The 19371-nt window shown below is 38.6% G+C and overlaps 1 protein-coding gene across 4 annotated transcripts in view; it reads right to left on the bottom strand.

Annotated features, from left to right (window-relative positions):
* Positions 1–2620: 2620 nt before the first annotated feature.
* The window catches only part of ARL15 (ARF like GTPase 15), a 235624-nt gene continuing 218873 nt past the window's right edge, over positions 2621–19371 (bottom strand). For all 4 annotated transcript variants that reach the window (XM_075741068.1, XM_075741066.1, XM_075741070.1 and 1 more), the window contains one exon: positions 2621–8535. In XM_075741068.1, the coding sequence (XP_075597183.1) occupies positions 8383–8535 (153 nt within the window). In that variant the 3' untranslated portion in view covers positions 2621–8382. The remainder of the gene's footprint in view (positions 8536–19371) is intronic.

The raw sequence follows: 19371 nt of genomic DNA, 5'->3' as shown, positions 1-19371 counted from the left end.
GCTAACAGTTACAATTTCTAGTTACTATTTGCATTGTAACCCGTAACTTTCATCATAAAACAAAACCTCAGAGCTAGTCCTCCTGTAGTAGCCCCTGCTTTACTAAAAGATAAATTCATCATCAAAGACCAGTTATTGCATGAACCAGAGTTCCCATCAAAAATATGCAAATATGGAAATGCAAAAGATGGTGAGAAATGAGTCTTCATGCACACTCTGGTGGAGAGAGGCCACAATACTGTGTCTCATCTGGAGACAACTGGGAATGAACTGATCATTTTGAGTGCAAGAGGAACTCCCAACCTGCCTCAGCAACCACTCCAAGAGCACACTTGCATGATGCAGGGGAGATATGTGTAAACAGGTGTGAACACCGAGGGGTTTTTTAAACCTTGCATGCTGGCAGGAATTAATAGGATCAAATCAGTAACTGGAAACATTCTTAGTAGTGACCACCTCCTTCTGGCCTTAATCAGTTTAGACGTGCAGTGGTTCTCACAGGTTAAGTGCTTGAGAACGTGCTATTCACCGGTATCCAGGTAGTGTAAAATGCCAAACTAAAAAGAAGAAACAGATTCTCTTTCATTTGATTTGACCCAAACATAAAGGTAAAACAAACAACCAGAACAAGTTTCATCATCTCAAAGTAGTTTTATGGAAGATTTCTCCTCAGCATTGAGAATGGAAAACCCAAGAGATTTCTTCTCTACAAACACTGTATGCATTTTCTTTAATGTCTAGATCACCAATAAATCTACACATGAAACTACCACACAATCTTTGACCTTGATATTAAAATTCTTCAGAGATCAAAAGCAATTGCTAAAAATAGGCAAGATATTTATATAGCCCATAATAGTAGACTCCTACATTACTGGCATCTCTCAGTGGACACAGGCCTCAACCAAAACCTCAGGTCTGCACATCATACCAAGAAAAGAAAACAAATAAACAAAAAGCTAAATTTCTGTCTCACATCTCAGAAGGTAACTAGGAACATTCCTGGTTCTGCTAAGACTTTGGTGGTTGAGAGTTTGGTACTCTTCATGCAACAGAATAAAAGGAAAAAAGCTCTCTTTAGTCTGAGAGTGAGCACTAAAGTCAGCTTGCCATGTGAATGAAATGAGAGAACCCCCAGGAACAAAATCTCAGCAACATACTGCTATCTTTGGGTAAACATTTGTTTGCAATATCTTTTTAAAATAATACTGTCAACTTCAGTGATTGACGATTTCACCCCATTTATCACTGACAACTAGAATTATTTTTTCAGCTGTGGATCATGTTAATTGTGGAAGCGAATAGGGAGGAATGTGAGGTAAATGGTCTCAATACCTTTAGTATATGTGATGACTTTACCAGACCTGCAGTACTGTATTTACTGTAACCAAAAGGTCATGCTCTATATTTTAAAGGTAAACAATGAACTTTTCTGCATCAGTCACACTCCTCCAAGTCATGTACAAAAATATTTTTAGAAAAGGCAATTAGCTTTTTTTTTTTTTTTAAATTAACCTTAGTTTCGGATACTTGAAGGAAGGCTTTCAGCTTTAACTGACACACATGTGTAAACCAGAGAGAATTACAACCATCTCATTGGCAAACAAAGTAATTTAGTAAAGATGGACTTAGGCTGGTTTAATTTACATAATTGACAGTAAGTTCTCATTTCTTCTCTGTAGCAAGGTAAATACTGAGGCAATGATGAGATTGCATTGTTCATTCCACTGTTAAATAAAAAAAAAGCAATTTCTGCAGCAATATACTGCAGATTAATTGGAGTTAATTTTAAATGGTACAATCCCATTAACATCTTGAATCTCTTGGTCTTACCATACATAGTAACACTATAATAAAGTAATTCTGATGTGGGTTTGCAAATAGTGATTTGTTGTTATAAGCATTAAAAATATACAATTTTGATACTAGCAGAAATGGGTCTTTGAAAAGTATACAATGATACTGTAATTTGTGTCTATAAGCTTCTCTGAGGATATGCTATTGAACACGGTAGCACACAAAGCCTACTAGGAGAGGTACATGAAGCTTTCGTTTCAAAAAATAGCAAGATATATATTAGTGGAAAACAGGTATGTGCTTTCAAGTAAATGAGATAAGATGACACAGGACAGAAAATGCTATTTTACTATGTGCTAACAGAATGCAGAATGGATTAATTTCTATAGAAGAAATTTTTAGAGTGCCAATCTTAACACACAGCAGGAATTGTTGCTTTAAAGGGACTGTGTCAAAGTTGACAGGCCCAAAATGTAACCTACCATAAAATTAAACTTTCTACGAAATGCCCTTTTGATCCTGAAAAAATCTATCAACCTTCCAAATCCAAGACTGTCACATTGTTAAAATACCAAATACTTTGCTGTGTGATTGGCCATTAAACTTGGATGGTTTTGCAACATGTATATGCAAGTCATGATTTTGCTGTCTCATCTACACTATCTTTGGGACTATAGATTTAGACAGTACCAGACCTTTTGTTTGGGATTTCCAGGATTTAGCATTTCAGTTAGCAGTAATTTATAACAAAGCTATAAAATGTGGCTTCTGTACTCCAACGGTAAATGTCTCTTTATAAGAGGGCAGTTCTTCATACACGGAAGTTGCCAAACCACAAAAGGATTTATTTTTGTCTTGTTTTACTTAATATATGCAAATACTTTCTAGTGCACACTGAAATGCAATAAATTATAGTTACATGACATAGTAATAAAAATTAACAACAGCATTTTGGTATTTCAAGGTGACAGTTAAGAAGAAAAAAGTGGTGTGATTGCTGATTTTCTTTTGTCAGTTTTAGCTCAAAATCTAATAGTGAGAACTGAGAAAATTAATTGTGAATGGCTTTCCTTATATTGCATACATTCATAATAAGTACAATTCATGCCTCTTACTTAGTAGCATGTGAGCAAGTTCTCAAATATATGTACAGATTTTTCATGTGTGAGGAAATGTTCCTCTGCTAAGAAATTAACTGTACAACAGCTTTTCATTACAATTATGGTCTTTACCAAAACCAGGCTATTTTCAGGCAATGAGCCCCTCTATTCCCATAATAGTAGTATGGCTGGGCATGGATTATGTCATTCCTTCTCTTCACACCCAAACCTCTTATTTTTCCATAATCATCCCAAACCAGCACAGGACCTTTTGCTAAACATTTTTGTTGGGTTTACTGTAAACCTAACAACCAGATGATTGAAATATCTCTCTTCTGTTGTCCCCACCTTATGCCACAGATGACTGGAGCTGCACAGACTACTGTTAGCACCAATACTCACAGAATATCTGCCTTTTCTAGACAGTTTTGGTGATTAAAAAATAAAGGCATATTCATGGGTGCTGAACATGCTTGATGCACAAACATATACTCCACAAACAAGGCTGTCCTGAACATATTCCATCAAAACCCACCAGAATACCACATAGTACCTTTTCCTATGAAATGTGGTGAATGAACAATACATATGGCATACTTTGGTTTCTCCAAATACAGATCTGATAAAAGCTAAAATACATTATAAGCAGCTATAACTAAGCAGAAACTAGTTATATAACTAACTCAGAACTAGTTAAATTAGACCTGATCTTCAGTCCAGCCCACACAATGAAGTTAGTTCACCCATAAGGGCTGAGGATTGAAAACGGTAATGATCCTTTTCAGTCTCTTCACCCAACAGAATTCAGCAGCCCTACCTGATTTCAGGAGTCTTTTTCGACTGCAGATACTGAAAAATCTATGGCATTTGTTTTCATGTGGGATATGGGACTCTCTCTCATCCTCATGTTAACCTGGGCCCTGGATGACTAACCCTACAGCTGACACAAACAAATGTTTTTATTTGTTTGAACTATTAGGTCAAAGGGCCAATGAGCTAACGAAAATTCTTTCAAGATCTATCAAATGAGGCATGATTAGCAGATTTTCAGTTTCTATTTATATGAAACAAAAGAATTTAAAAAATACTCCAAGTTTACAAATCTTTCAGTTCCATCCTAGTCTTGGTAAGAGGTAGATTTAAAAATAATAAAATGAAGAAAAGCACACCTCAGTATCTGAATCAGCAACTCCAGTCTGGCTCAGCAGTGCTGTACTTCCATCAGCTGTTAGAACTTGCATTGTGAGAGTCTCTTTTACTCAGTGTTTGATAAGATAACACTGAGACGTCTCAGCATGATTTTATTTTTCCCTTAGTATTTTCCTCAGCTCAACTTCTGTAGCTTTTTTTTTTGTATATGTACTTTGGCACATAACTTTAGTTAAAAATAATTTCTAGCCTTATAAACATGTCCCTCAGTTTAACATTATGAAATAATTGTACAAAGTTTATTCCAATCTCCATTCCACCAATAAACCTGCAGTATCTTTCAGATATATTTCCAGAGTAACATCTTGCTGTGGAAATAAATCAGCCAATTTTTTGAAGTTTCTATTTTATATATATACATGTGTGTGTAAATGTGTAACTATGTATAATTTAGCAATGGTTATACAGTAATATGTTTCTATCAAGGAGTAAATAATTTATCTTGAAGATTCCAAATCAAGGTAATACACCATACTCCCAAACTAGCTACTACTCAAGAAATCCAAACTTAGCAACTCAACTCTACACAGTGTTTATTTTCTTTTTTTTTTCTTTTTCTTTTTTTTCTTTTTTTCTTTTTTTTCTTTTTTTTTGATAGTGGATATCATGTATAAATCACAAACAGTACAAGTTCCTCATGTCAGCAGTTGTCCACTTGAACGGGTCAACTTCTGTGTATAGACACTGCATTTTTAGTATAAAGTCAAGATAATATGGCAGTTAACTAATACTTTTGACTACAGTAAAGATACAAACTTTTGTAATATAAATTAATTGCCATTACAAAAAGGCAACTGTATTAACTGATATGATACAAAAATCTGCAACTTCTATAAATATAATGAAATGCAAGAAGTTAAATGAAATAATACATCACAGATTTTTGTATAGCACATTTGAAGAGGCAAGCTAAGATACACATGGAGCATTATACAGCAATAAAGAATATCAAAACCCACTAAGATTTAACTTTTTTCCCGTACAAATGCTAGAAGTACAAGTACAGACCACAACATGGAAGCAGTAAGATCACCAGCTCAGAGCGGGGAGACAAAGAGGTCTTATTGACAAGTTGTAAAGCATTAGGCAGCAGACAGAAGCTTGTCAAAACCAGCTGTTGTTGGATACTGATTGATAATGTTTTCATTCTGATGGCTGAGACACTGCAGACAGCCACAGGTCTGAGAAGAAGCCCAATGTGGGCACATACACATACACACACATACACACACAAAGTAATTTAACAGATGGCTAAAGAACATTAAAGCACAATATCTTTTTAAAAAAGACAATGTTCACTCCTTAGTGAACTTGTATGGAAAGTAGAGCCTAGTGCTCAAGTTTATTTCACCTAAATGATGAACACACATGAACAGATTTTTTAAAAAAGAAATAACAACAAAAAAAAAGAAACAATTTATATTGGTCATCTGAATAAAACTTGCACAGTGCTTACATATTCTACCATAGCCAGAACACTCAACAACACTTTGAACAAGGAAGTGTGACATGAGCTGCTATGAACATTTTTAATTGCTCCATAAAAAGGTGAAGGTGTTTATAAACATTAAAAAAAGTACACATCCATTAAGTCCATCCACAACACAAAACCACAGAAGAACTACACTCAAAGTAAAGAGTTGGTCTTAGCCTTAAGCAGTTATGAGGTATTGTTTCAACCTGTGGTGAGGAATGATCACTGTACTAGTAAGAAAAAGCATATTCAAAATCATTCTGAAAAAAAAAAACCACACTGCTCCTGCGCAGTTAGCATTTTCCTAAAAAAAAAAAAAAAAGCATTAAGCATCAAAGGTCCTACTCTAAGTGGCCACCGGCATATGCCAAAGCCATATTCGCATCAACTACTTGGGCCTTTTGCATGTTAGTCATGTAGCACCTTCCAACAGTGCATAGTTGGGAAATCATGACCAAAACATAACTCAGAAACTGTAAAGTTTTTGGACGAGAGTCACTGATGGCACAAGTAAGTATAGTTTTAGAATGCAACACAGTTGGGCTTATTTTCATTCGCTGTACCTTTTGGTCCATAATTGAAATATGGGAAAGAATGGGAAAAACTGTAAACAAATCTTATCTTCTAACTAATGCTCAATGAAAAAGCAGTAAAAGCTCTGAATCCCTCTTTGTGCTTCCCCACACTGCCTGCCTTCTCTGGGAAATAATTTTCTTCCTCCTCCTCACCACTTCTTATTTGTCATTGTCCCTGAACAGGACAGAAATCTGGGGACCTTGTGGAAATCTGAGGACTCTGGAGCGTCTAAGCTCATGTCAACTAAGACAGAGTTTGGAACTGTAAATTGGATCCAGTTCCTCTTTAAATCTAGGGAAAGGAGCCTCCTTAACCCACACAAGAGAAACTAATGGGCAGCTGGGTCATGTCTAAACTATGCAGAGAGAACCCAACCAACACAGGGCTCCTCTATGTGTTTTAAACAATTCCAGTTCTTGGGTAATTCCAAGAGTATTAGGATTGAAGCAATTGACCTGGCAGGAAAGAGAAGAAAAAACAAAGAAAGATGAGATGCCCTTCAGGCTTTCTGCCAATTCTATCACAAAATTAAGCGAGGAGCTTACCAGTTCTCCCAGCTTCTCTCTGGTAATATGAAGCAAGTTAAAACAGTGATCATCAGGCCATGCATTTGAGCAGATATAATTCTGAGGGAGCAATGCAAGAAGTCCATGGATTTAAAAGTAAATAAAAAAACTATTTAAAAAAATTTGTTTAACAAAGAGTATAATTGCAAGTAATAGAGAAATGGCTTTTATAAGCCTTTAAAAGCTGAGTCTTGCTATTTTCCTATTCCCAAATACACTAGTGAGAAACTACAATAAACTTCAAACTTAAAAAATAAATGATCAGAGTGGAAAGATATGTTGCTGAAAGCCCTGAAAAAAAGGAGTTACGAATTTCACAAGCAGAATCAGTGAGGAACCACAGACACATCACTACAGTTTGTGTTTGTAGACAGTCATGCACGAGGGTAGCTGAATGCACAAGGCACAACATTCAAGGTGTGCACCAGTCCTGTGACTGATCTGCACATACCCTCTTGTGACTGACTTAATGGTGAATCAGTGACCTGGCATGTTTCTTCAACGGACAAAATCAGTTTATAAGGTTTTAAAATATCAACAAAAGGCAGCCAAAAAATCGCAAACCTACAATGGCAAAAACTTGGAAAGAAGAAATATGCACTGTGTTACTGGAACCAAATGGGACTTTTCCAAAGGTATTACAAATGTTGTTCCAGTGAATACTTTTTTTGTCTTCTAAGTAACATTTAGCCCAGAGGAAAGAACAAGTTATAATCCTTGAAAAGAGAAGCTTATAATACAAACACTGGAAGGCCCTTCATTATGGTATAGAAGCCTTGGCAATGTTACGATAACAGTAGTACTCTATGAGGGAGTGATAAAGGAAGCAATCCTTATGTAAAATCAGTCACACTTCTAACTAGTAATAAAGCCTCCACAGCTGAATTAACAGACATTTGCTTTGCTTCTCTTATTGAAAACTAGTTTCAATGAAAATTATTACTTTATCCAACTTTTGTATATTTTCTAAAAATATTATTATTTAGACCACCTGTTTATAGAACAGAATACCTATTTTTCCCAAATACTGTTATCCGTACACATTTGTTTGCTAATTTACCTTTCAGGAAACTTCCAGCAAAATAATGGTTCTGCCTTTGACAAGGTTATGCTGTGACGTTAGAAGAGGAATCAAATAACTCATCAACTGTGTTTTCAGTTAGTAAAACTTCATGACTAACCTCTGCATTAATATGAAACTGCTTGCCTTTAAGGTATCCTATTAAGGTTCTCAGTGGCTGTGATTTCCATACTGTGGGGTCAATAAACAAGCTAATACAAATTAGTCTCACAAATCCTTAAGACATTAGTTATTTTTTAAAAACCAAGGTAGCAGGTAAAATTCCTCCTTTACAGACTATGTTATTTTTGTGCGTGTAAAATTTCTATCAATGATGATCGCAGTACAAGAAAGCAACATGCAGTGTGCAGAAATAGTGGTAAACAAAGAGGAACTCCCTATTTCAGTAGTGTAGACAACTTTACTGGAAATAGTTGTGTACCTGATTCACAGAATATTTATTTTAACAAAAGGACATTCTGCACTAACTCTGTATGAACAACATATCACAGCACAGTCTTGATACCACACCATAATTAAGCTGTGAGCAGAACGTGCAGGTACAGTGATGCTTGGAGAGCCACTCTTCTCTCTTGCGTTTCACATTCTTGAAGGTTCGAAGTCTCTCTCTTCTAGCAAGTTTATTAGAAGGGAGAAGCTGTCTTTTACTGCCTCCATATCATCCAAGGAGCAGGGTTTAAGAATCCAGCGCTTTCCACGTGCAAGTGGCTCAAGTTCAAAATACTTTTTTATCTATTAAAAAAAAAAAAAAAGAAAGAGAGAGACGAATGTATTAATAAAATGACAACTCTCTTCTCTCATCTAAAAAACCAAAACAAAACATCAAAAACCCTCATGTAAAAAGATCAGGACACTCATTTTTTTGAATCCTACCAACAGCTGTTCTTATAATACAGGTTATATGACGTGACCTGAAAGTGTTTTCTTTAGGGGTGAGTGACCTGCTTGGAAGCTACCATTCTACCCATGCATTTAACAGCATGGGAGGTCTGGGGAAGAATTATAAGGACTTAAGGCAAAGAGCAAAGCACACAATACAAGTGTTCAAAAACATAGCCAAAACAGCAAAAGTAACTAAGAAATTTTAGGTTATATTTGTATTTTAATGTTAAAGCTGTATGTTTCATCATACTCTTATCGGGAAACACTTCAGATGCAGAATTTGTCACCAGACTAACTACACAAATGAACTGTCAAAAAAGTACAAATCCTAAACATTCCAGTCAAAGGTGAGCTATAGCAGAGGGTCTCTTAACAACCTTGGAAACAGTAGAAAAATAAAAATTCTTCCAAAATCAGTTAGTTTTTCTAAAATTAAACATAGAAGACTAGCACATTAATGTGATTAGGAAAGTAATAGGTACTATACATGAGATATGATGATTTTCTACAATCACCTTAGTTCAAAATCCAGCACATGCTAGCAGACTTCAGCTGCTTACTAACAATACCTAATAATGCCTATACAGAAGGAAACATTTTAATTAAACTAATCCAATTTTTACTTCTGCAGCAACCATGCAGCATGGAGGCATAAGAATATGATTGCAAGTTTTAAGGTGATTTTAAGCCTTGACAAAATAACTGAGGAAGATGCAGTTTCTTGGAAAATACAGTATCAAAACATATTTTTGATGCCTCTTAGAAGACAACCGTCTGCAGGTTATTTTGGTCCACAGATTACTGTTTTCATCAAAATTTTAGTCTTTGATATCTAAAAGTCTACTCACGTTTGACTTGTCAAAATGGACATTTATTTTTTACATCCAAAATTATATCCTTCAGTACCTGCTATTGTCAACACACCAACAGAAATATTTAGTCCTGACTTAGTTTGCACATTCTTGTTACTTGTAATTATTGCCAAATACTCTTAATTTTCTTTTATCACAGACTGCAAATATGCACAACAACAGGATCAGTTATTCATATTATGGTAGGCAGTAGAGGCCCTAGACAGGTAACTGGAGCCACACTGTGCAAGGATCCATGTGCAAGGAGAAGGGAAGGGAAGGGAAGGGAAGGGAAGGGAAGGGAAGGGAAGGGAAGCGAAGGCACCGGAAGGTAATGTAAGGAAAGGGAATGGAAGGGAATGGAAGGGAAGTGAAGGGAAGGGAAGGGGAGGGGAGGGGAGGGGGGGGGCGGGGAGGGGAGGGGAGGGGAGGGGAGGGGAGGGGAGAAAAGAAAAGAAAAGAAAAGAAAAGAAAAGAAAAGAAAAGAAAAGAAAAGAAAAGAAAAGAAAAGAAAAGAAAAGAGAAAAGAAAAAAGAAAAGAAAAAAGAAAAGAAAAAAGAAAAGAAAAGAGAAAAGAAAAGAAAAGAAAAGAAAAGAAAAGAAAAGAAAAGAAAAGAAAAGAAAAGAAAAGAAAAGAAAAGAAAAGAAAAGAAAAGAAAAGAAAAGAGAAAAGAGAAGAAAAGAGAAGAAAAAAGAAAAGAAAAGAAAAGAAAAGAAAAGAAAAGAAAAGAAAAGAAAAGAAAAGAAAAGAAAAGAAAAGAAAAGAAAAGAAAAGAAAAGAAAAGAAAAGAAAAGAAAAGAAAAGAAAAGAAAAGAAAAGAAAAGAAAAGAAAAGAAAAGAAAAGAAAAGAGCTTCCAAAGTCCAGACAAGCTACAATATCTCTATGCAGGTCTTCCAGTGTCTATAGAACAATTTTGTTTCTCTAGTAATGTATTCTAATAGAAGAAACTGACTGTAGTTATATCAACTCACATAAATCAGAATTCAACTGTGACAATGTGGCAGAAAAGGTTATTTTTTAGAAAGGAATTTTGAGCAGTGTTTAGTAACAAATATTAGGAAAAAAATGGTGAATTTGAGATGGGAATTTCTACTTCCCCAGCTAAGACCGAGGTAAAACCTTTTAACATCTATCATCTCCAACAAAGCAGAATTGTATAAATAACAACCTGCAAACATTTGAAAATGAAGCTTGACATTCACTTCCCCTCAAACAAGTTTCAGAAAACATACAAGTTGAAATAAATGGTACTTCAACAATCAGTATTTTAATATCAGCATACCAACTCTTTAGCACTGCTATCTCAGTGCCATTAGCATCTGATATGTTAACATGGTTATATGTGATCAGAACCTAAATACTAATCTCCATAATGGATATATTGCAATGTCTCCAGCAGATGAAGTGACACCAAGTTGAATTTACCTCCATTAATATGCTGAATTAACAGCACCGATCACGGTACTGGAGAAGCAGTGTAAGAAAGCTCTCTTGCCTGTTTCAGCAACAGCCTTCTTGACTGCTAAATAAGGGGAGAAAGTAAAAGTTTCACGGAAGCATAACAAAGCAAGGCGTCAGTGCAGCTAGCTGATAGAGCAGCCTGCTAGTGTTAAGCTGACAAATATGGCTAGAGTAATTTGAGATGTTTCAGACCCACATCCGAAAGGATGTCCACCACACCCCCTCTACTGGAAGACTATTGCCATCAGCCCATTGAGCTCACTGAAGTCTGTCTGCAATTTTATTTACATAGCCTCTTGAATTAAGTCTATACCATATGAAGAAATGATTAGGTCATTACATTGTAAGGAGAATACTTGAGTTTAAAAGCATTAAATATCTAGAAACACATACATAAGGAAAAGATGGCAATAAGCAGACTAGCATGGAGCTCTGGGAGGAGGTGAGTAGGTTGAGGAGTATCAGGGAGTGTGAGAGAGACACAGACTACTGGAACTGCACCCTACCTTCCCTGGGACAGGCCCCACAGGTAGGCAGGACACATGACATGGAGGATTCCCTATCCTCTCTCTCCTTGGCTGAACACAGCAACTTAAGGGTTAGGGGCAATGGGGACAAGTTCCTGCCCAGTGCAGCAGGTGCATCTCCTCTGTGACTGTCCCACCTTCCCAGCTCCCATTGCATAACGGGTATGAGGCTCTGCAGGTGGAACCGAACAACAAGGAGGACAATGGTTCATCTAGCTTGGAGGTGTCACTGAGGTTAAGTCGACCTACGCCCTGCATCAAAACCACTTCCATAAAGAAAAAAAGACAGGTCATTGTCATAGGAGACTCCCTTCTGAAAGGAACAGAAGGCCCAATACGCCCACCCAGACCCACTTCTTAGGGAAGTCTTCTGCCTCCCTGGAGCTCAAGTTACAGATGTGAAGAAAAAGCTTCCTACCCTGGTACAGTCCCCAGATGATTATTATCCATTGTTGATTTTTCAGGTAGGCAGTGATAAGGTACAACAAGAAGTCTGAGGGCAATTAAGAGAGACTTCAGGGCCTTAGGATGACTAGTTAAGGGATCAGGAACACAAGTAATGCTCTCCTCTATCCTTCTAGTTGAAGGGGAGAAACAGGAAGAGCCACCAGATCAATACCTGACTCCAAGCCTGGTGTCACCAGCAGGATTTGGGGGTTTTTGATCATGGGTCGGTCTACACAACACGAGGCCTGCTGGTGACAGACAGAGTTCACCTGTCTGAAAGAGGGAAAAGGATCTTTGCACAGGAGTTAGCAGGGCTCATTGAAAGAGCTTTAAACTAGAGTTCAAGGGGAAAAGGGATAAAACCAGGCTCACTAGAGACAATCCTGGGGGGTGGCACACCAATGTTTGAGGGATAGTGTGCTAGTGAGGTCCTTTGGTCTGCCGTCTCAGTGGAGGTAGGGGATGAAGATCCATGCGGCAGCAAAGATGCAAGGTTAGACGCATGGTCTTAGAAACCATGGAAGCACCTAAGAATCGTCATGTAGGAATTAGGGCTTCCCCCCAAAAAAGGTGGCGGGAACAAGAGCCCAACTGAAGTGCATCTACACCAATGTGTGCATCATGGGCAATAAACAGTCGGAGCTTGAAGCCATTGTGCAGCGAGAAAACTATGATATAGTTGCCATCATGGAAACATGGTGGGATGACTTGCATAACTAGAGTGCTGCAATGGGTGGCTACAAACTCTTCAGAAGAGACAGGCAAGGAAGGAGGGGTGGTGGTGTGGCCCTGTATGTTGGCTGTTTTGACTGTCTAGAGCTTGCTGATGGTGATGATAGGGTTGAGTGTTTATGGGTGAGAATCAGGGGGAAGGCCAACAAAGCAAATATGGTGGGAGTCTGTTATAGACCACCCAACCAGGATGAAGAGGCAGAGGAATTATTCTATAAGCAGCTGGGAAAGTCTTACGATCACTAGCCCTTGTTCTCATGGGGGACTTCAACTTACCAGATGTCTGCTGGAAATACAATAGAGCCGAGAGGAAACAGTCCAGGAGGTTCCTGGAGTGTGTAGAAGAGAATTTCCTGACACAGCTGGTGAGTGAACCAACTAGGGAAGGCGAACAGAGAAGGACTGGGTGATGTGACAGTTGGAGGCTGTCTTGGGCACAGTGATCATGAAATGATAGTTTTCAGTTCCTGGAGAATTAAGGCGGACGGTCAGCAGAACTGCCACCTTGGACTTCTGCAGGGCAAACTTGGGCCTGTTTAGGAACCTGGCTGGCAGCGTCCCTTGGGAGGCAGTCCTGAAGGGCAAAGGAGTCCAGGAAGGCTGGGCATTCTTCAAGAAGAAAATCCTACAGGCACAGGGGCAGGCCGGCCCCATGTGCCAAAAGACAGGCTGATGGGGAAGAAGACCGGCTTGGCTGAATACAGAGCTTTGGCTGGAACTCAGGAAAAAAGGAGAGTTTATGGCCTTTGGAAGAAAGGGGAGGCAACTCAGGAGGACTACAAAGATGTCGTTAGGCTATGCAGGGAGAAAATGAGAAGGGCCAAAGCACAACTAGAACTTAATCTGGCTACTGCCATAAAAGACAATTTAAAAATGTTTATTTAAATACATTAGCAACAAAAAGAGGGCTAAGGAGAATCTCCATCCTTTATTGGATGTGGGGGGAAACATAATGATAAAGGATGAGGAAAAGGCTGAGGTACTTAATGCTTCCTTTGCCTCAGTCTTTAGCAGTAAGACCAGCTGTTGTCCAGGTACCCAGCCCCCAGAGCTGGAAGACAGCGATGGGGAGCAGAATGAAACCCTCATAATCCAAGGGGAAATGGTTAGTGACCTGCTACACCACTTAGACACATACAAGCCTATGGGGCCAGCTGGGATCCAAGGGTACTGAGGGAGCTGGCAGAAGTGCTCACCAAGCCATTTTCCATCATTGATCAGCAGTCCTGGCCAACCAGGGAGGTCCCAGTTGACAGGAAGTTAGCAAATGTGATGTCCATCTACAAGAAGGGCCAGAAGGAGGATCCAAGGAACTACAGGCCTGTCTGACCTTGGTGTTGGGGAACGTTGTGGAGCAGATCATCTTGAGTGCCATCATGCAGTGTGTACAGAACAACCAGATGATCAGGCCAAGCCAGCATGAAAGATTTATGAAAGGTAGGTCCTGCTTGACTAATCTGATCTCCTTCTATGACAAGGTGACCTACATAGTGGATGAGGGAAAGGCTGTGGATGTTCTTTACTGGACTTTAGTAAAGCCTTTGACATAATTTCCCACAGCATTCATCTGGAGAAACTGGCTGCTTATGGCTTGGATGGGCATACTTTTCGCTGGATAAAAAAGTGGCTGGATGGTTGGGCCCAAAGAGTTGCGGTGAATGAAGTTAAATCCAGTTGGTGGTCGGTCACAAGTGGTGTTCCCCAGGGCTCACTACTGGGCCCAGTTCTCTTTAATATGTTTATCAATGATCTGGACAAGGGGATTGAGTGCACTCTCAGTAAGTTTGCAGATGACAACAAGTTGGGTGGGAGCGTTGATCTGCTGGAGGGCAGGAAGACTTTACAGAGGGATCTGGATAAGCTGGATCGATGGGCCAAGGTCAGCTGTGTGAGGTTCAACAAGGCTGAGTGCCAGGTCCTGCACTTGGGTCACAACAACCCCAGGCAACACTACAGACTTGGGGAAGAATGGCTGAAAAGCTGCCCGGCGGAAAAGGACCTGGGGGTGCTGGTTGACAGCCTGCTGAGTATCAGTTGGCAGTGTGCCCAGGTGGCCCAGAAGGCCAACGGCATCCTGGCTTGCATCAGAACTAGTGTGGCCAGCAGGACTAGGGAAGTGATCATCCCCCTGTACTGGGCACTGGTGAGGCCGCACCTCGAGTCCTGTGTTCAGTGTTGGGCCCCTCACTACAAGAAAGACTTTGAGGTGCTGGAGCGTGTCCAGAGAAGGGCAACAAAGCTGGTGAAGGGTCTACAGCACAAGTCCTGTAAGGAGCAGCTGAGGGAACTGGGGTTGTTTAGCTTGGAGAAAAGGGAGCTGAGGGGAGACCTTATCGCTCTCTACAACTCCCTGAAAGGAGGTTGTAGCCAGGTGGGTGTTGGTCTCTTCTCCCAAGAAACAAGCAAAAGAACAAGGGGAAATGGCCTCAAGTTGTGCCAGGGGAGGTTTAGGGTGGATATTAGGAAAAATTGCTTCACTGAAAGGGTTGTCAAGCATTGGAACAGGCTGCCCAGGGAAGTGGCTGAGTCACCATCCCTGGAGGTATTTGAAACATGCATAGATGTGGTGGTAGGGACATGGTTTAGTGGTGGACTTGGCAGTGCTAGGTTAATGGTTGTACATGATGACCTTAAAGGTCTTTTTTAACCTAAACGATTCTATGATTGTGCTTTTGTGGGCAAATATGACATTGCTTACCAAGGTAGCCTCTAGCCAAGAAAAACACAATGACTTTAAGCTGTATTTCGGTGACTGTAGATGCCAAGATAGAATTTTTATTTCAGCAGTAAACCAGTATCGATTGATTTAGTGAAACAAATTTTGCAGATAAATTATTTATTTGGATGCCCAATGTTGATTAAAATTTATTTTTTACTATTTCTAGGTGTGTAATCAAAATGTAACAAAATCAGCAATGTACTATCATTTTCAACAGCTAAGGAACAGTTCAGAGTATCTGCATTAATAGGCCCTAAAGAAATGCTGAAATTAAAGTGCTTGTTAAGCAGTGGCTTTTTGAAATGGGAAGTTTTGATATTGGCATAAGAGCACATCTGTTTACATTCACATAAGGAACAGCTATTTTATTCATACGTATGGAAAAAAAAAGATTTGCTATATGACTTGTCTCTAATCCTGATATAGAAAAATAACACTAATTGGTTTACAAATAACAATTAACTAAACCAGAAGTAGCACAGGAATGATTTTCCACAACCCAAATGACACTCTGTGGTATATTACTATATTTTCCCATTTAAACTTCACACCACAATGGCATTTCCTAAAGCTCAGAGCTTTGCAAGTGGGCTCTACGACTTTGAAACTTCCAGAAAGACATTTGCAGACACAAATACTTTCCAATTTACTATAACTTCTCTCCCCCTCTAACTCAGAAGATTTCATTAAGTTCTAAAAACAACTAAGTCTTTTTAGATTTAAAAAGGAACCCCTTTTTACATGCAAGAGATGAAACAACTACATGAAAACAGACCGTCACAATCAGATACCCAACACTTTATACAGCTGAGTCTTCTACTGGAATGCTCTCAGCTCTCCATCCACTTTCATTTCTCAAGTTGCTTTCTGTCCCGATGACCATCACTCACACTCATTCCCTACCAGATTTCCTAAGAGGATGCACACTAATCACCAAAATATCCAAAGGAAGCTGAAATTCTCTGAATACTTACTCATCTTGGTAGTTCTTGCATAATCAGATAATCAGCAGTAACTATTTTACAGCTCCCTCCAATTGCCCTAGCACAAAAGGAGTGAGCTCCTAAGAGAAGCTCTTTTGTCTTCCCCTCTTGCATAAATGGTGAAAAGCTTTCTGCCTGCTCATGGATGCTGAAGGAAAATATAAAGACTCAAACGTGCTTCAGATGTCTGACACATTAGGCATGCACTTACATATTGGCTTTGCATTTTTAAGTGTTTACTTTGAGATTGCTAAATTTTTAAGATATAACATTAGAAGAAAATACAATCAATTAAATCCACATAATTTTAAGACTTCTTTACTACTATTTTACAGGATCTCACTGTATGTCTTGACTCCACATGGGGGCTTGTTTTATAGAGAAGCTGACATTGTATTTATGCCACATTCTGAAGTCAATAAAATCTAATAATATACTTTTGCAATTATTCCCACTCTTCCCACACTCCACCTTCTCAGACCTATTCTACTGGCACAACACAATAAACATATGGTTATCAAATGTTGCTTAACCTACGTGCTAGAAAAGTCAAGACATAATAAAAGGATTGATGCCCAGAACCTCAGCTGGTGTAAATTAGCATAGCAGCATGGAATTGATGTCGCTAAATTGATATACGTAAGCTGAGTAACCAGGCCCTGCTGAAAGCTTTCATTTGTTCTATTACTGAACCTCATCTATCCAATTCCCAACACACACGAACATAAGATGCATAGGAAAAGTTAGATAGTGTGATATATGAATACAGAGTCATGTCTATCGACTACTCAACATGAAAAAAAGCTGATTGAAAGTATTATTTTTCATTCATATTCAAAATTATAATACCAAATTTCACCAACTCAAAAAGGCTTCCAACCCACTCTGATTAATCTGTTGTAAATAAATACAAAATTCAGGTAGTCACTTACATTACCAGGCTGCATTTGGAGAACTTAATGGCTAAAATATTTTTTCATCCATTGCTGTTTTACTGAACAATTTTACTAGGAAAAAAACCCCAGTAACAACACATGTGTATTATATCTAATTAAAGGCTGCAGTCATGTCAGTGTCCCCACTAGCCAAATTTTTTCAAAGACTTTTACAGGATTAAGCAAGTACTACTGCAAGAGGGTGAGTGGTGGAGGTATGAATTAAACTAAAGCTACCTAATTTGCTGAATCTGTGTGTTAACCACAAGAAAAGGTTCATTCATCTATCCCAAATCTGCATGGACAAGAAATTAAGTCATAACAGGTTCCCTAGTTTCATTGAGCTGTGATGCTGAGATTGCCTTTTCAGACATCATAAAAATCTGCCTTTTGGACCAACCGTTTAAAAGATGCAGGAGAGAGAGGCAATTTTGATTGCTGAGTCCACGAACAGACAAGCTGTCTATAACAGTGACCAAAGCATGCGCAAATTCAGTATTTTTGGAGAAGAGAAAAAGCCAAAAGTCCATCACATAGCATTAAGTTTTAAAAAGGGAAACTACATAAAATGAGTAACTTAAAGAAAATTAACTGTGTGGCTAAAAAGGTAAAATGCTTGCAGGTGGCATAGAAAAAAAATACCATAATTAGAGGCTCAGGGTATATTTATACTGCTACAGAAGACTAAAAGAAACAAAAAAAGCTTTCAACAGTTGCAATAAGCAAAAGGATGGTATTAGAGGTAAAAGAAGTTATGTCTAAAAAAGGAAAACAGAAAACAAAAGAAAGGAAATTCTGGCAAATTAAATAGAAACCACAAATGTTGACCTACTAACCATAGAGTGGAACCCATTGCTTAAATCACCACTGATGCTGAAAGTAAATTGAAATCTACTCTAGTTTATGTTAGTGTGCTGGACTGCAAACTGCTTGGCCTCTTGAGCTGCTACACGTGGTTTTCTGCTGGTCCTGTTCTAGTACAGTGATTTGTAAGAGTGGGTGGAATGGATTGGTAGCCACTTCATCTTAAATCAACTAGCTCAACCCACTGTTGTACAGGAGTTAACACTTTCATACTTTTCCCTAAAAATCTGCTAGAAAGCTCTCTATTTGACACCCTACTTGGCTAAAAAGGACCTCTTGTCTGTCCAGAACAGCTGCTCTAACGTGCTAATATGTCTGCAGAAGTTTCATAATGTTTATTCTTCTTACAGAGACACTTCATATCCTCCTGAAAAGATACTTCCCATGTGCCTGCTCGTATGCTTCTTCATAACAGTGATCTCATCCATGTCTAGAGGGATCCTTGTAATACACCTATGTCTTATAAGCACTCCTCCTAAAACACCTATGCCTCATATTTATAGACTCCACATGGAATACCTCTTATGCAACAGGGAGGGGAAAGAAAGTGCCTCAACTGATGGGAAGGGAGGGTGGTATGCTGTGGGCTGGAGGAACCTATGCACAGGGCTATTCCCAGGTACGCCAGTTGAGCTTAAACAACACTATCAGACATAGAAATGCTCTTAAAGTCTAGTTCTTTGAAGCTAATTTTCACTGCCAGATGACTTTGGTGTGCCATTGAATCCAAAGTCTGTATGTGCAATGTTAAAAATTTACAATGAATCAATTAAGTACATATTATGATAATCAGAATTATGTAACTGCTTTTTGGGGGGGGGGGGGGAGGTGTTTTTAAAATATGACCTGCTAAAGTAAAACCAAAAGAAAACCCAAGACTCCCTTCTTCAGCATTTCTTTGTAAAGGCAGGGAAGCAATTTCTCTAGACAAGATTTCAAAACCATCAGAAGTCTTTTTGTACAACTCCTTAGAGCTAGTGGTGAACACTTTCCAAATTAGTATTTCTAGTTTGTAAAGCTTTCAAATTTTTTTTTTTTTTAAATTTTGCTTTTTACAAAAGATTACCTGAAACACTTCCAACTGAGCTTTGTACTTAGCTTTGTAATAGACCTGGCCAGTATTTTTGGCTCATAAGTCTTTACGAAGAGGAATACAGTCAATTAT

This window comes from Balearica regulorum, chromosome Z (assembly GCF_011004875.1).
Source record: "Balearica regulorum gibbericeps isolate bBalReg1 chromosome Z, bBalReg1.pri, whole genome shotgun sequence".
Classification (NCBI taxonomy): Eukaryota; Metazoa; Chordata; class Aves; order Gruiformes; family Gruidae; genus Balearica; species Balearica regulorum.
This window is presented reverse-complemented; position numbering and strand designations above follow the sequence as displayed.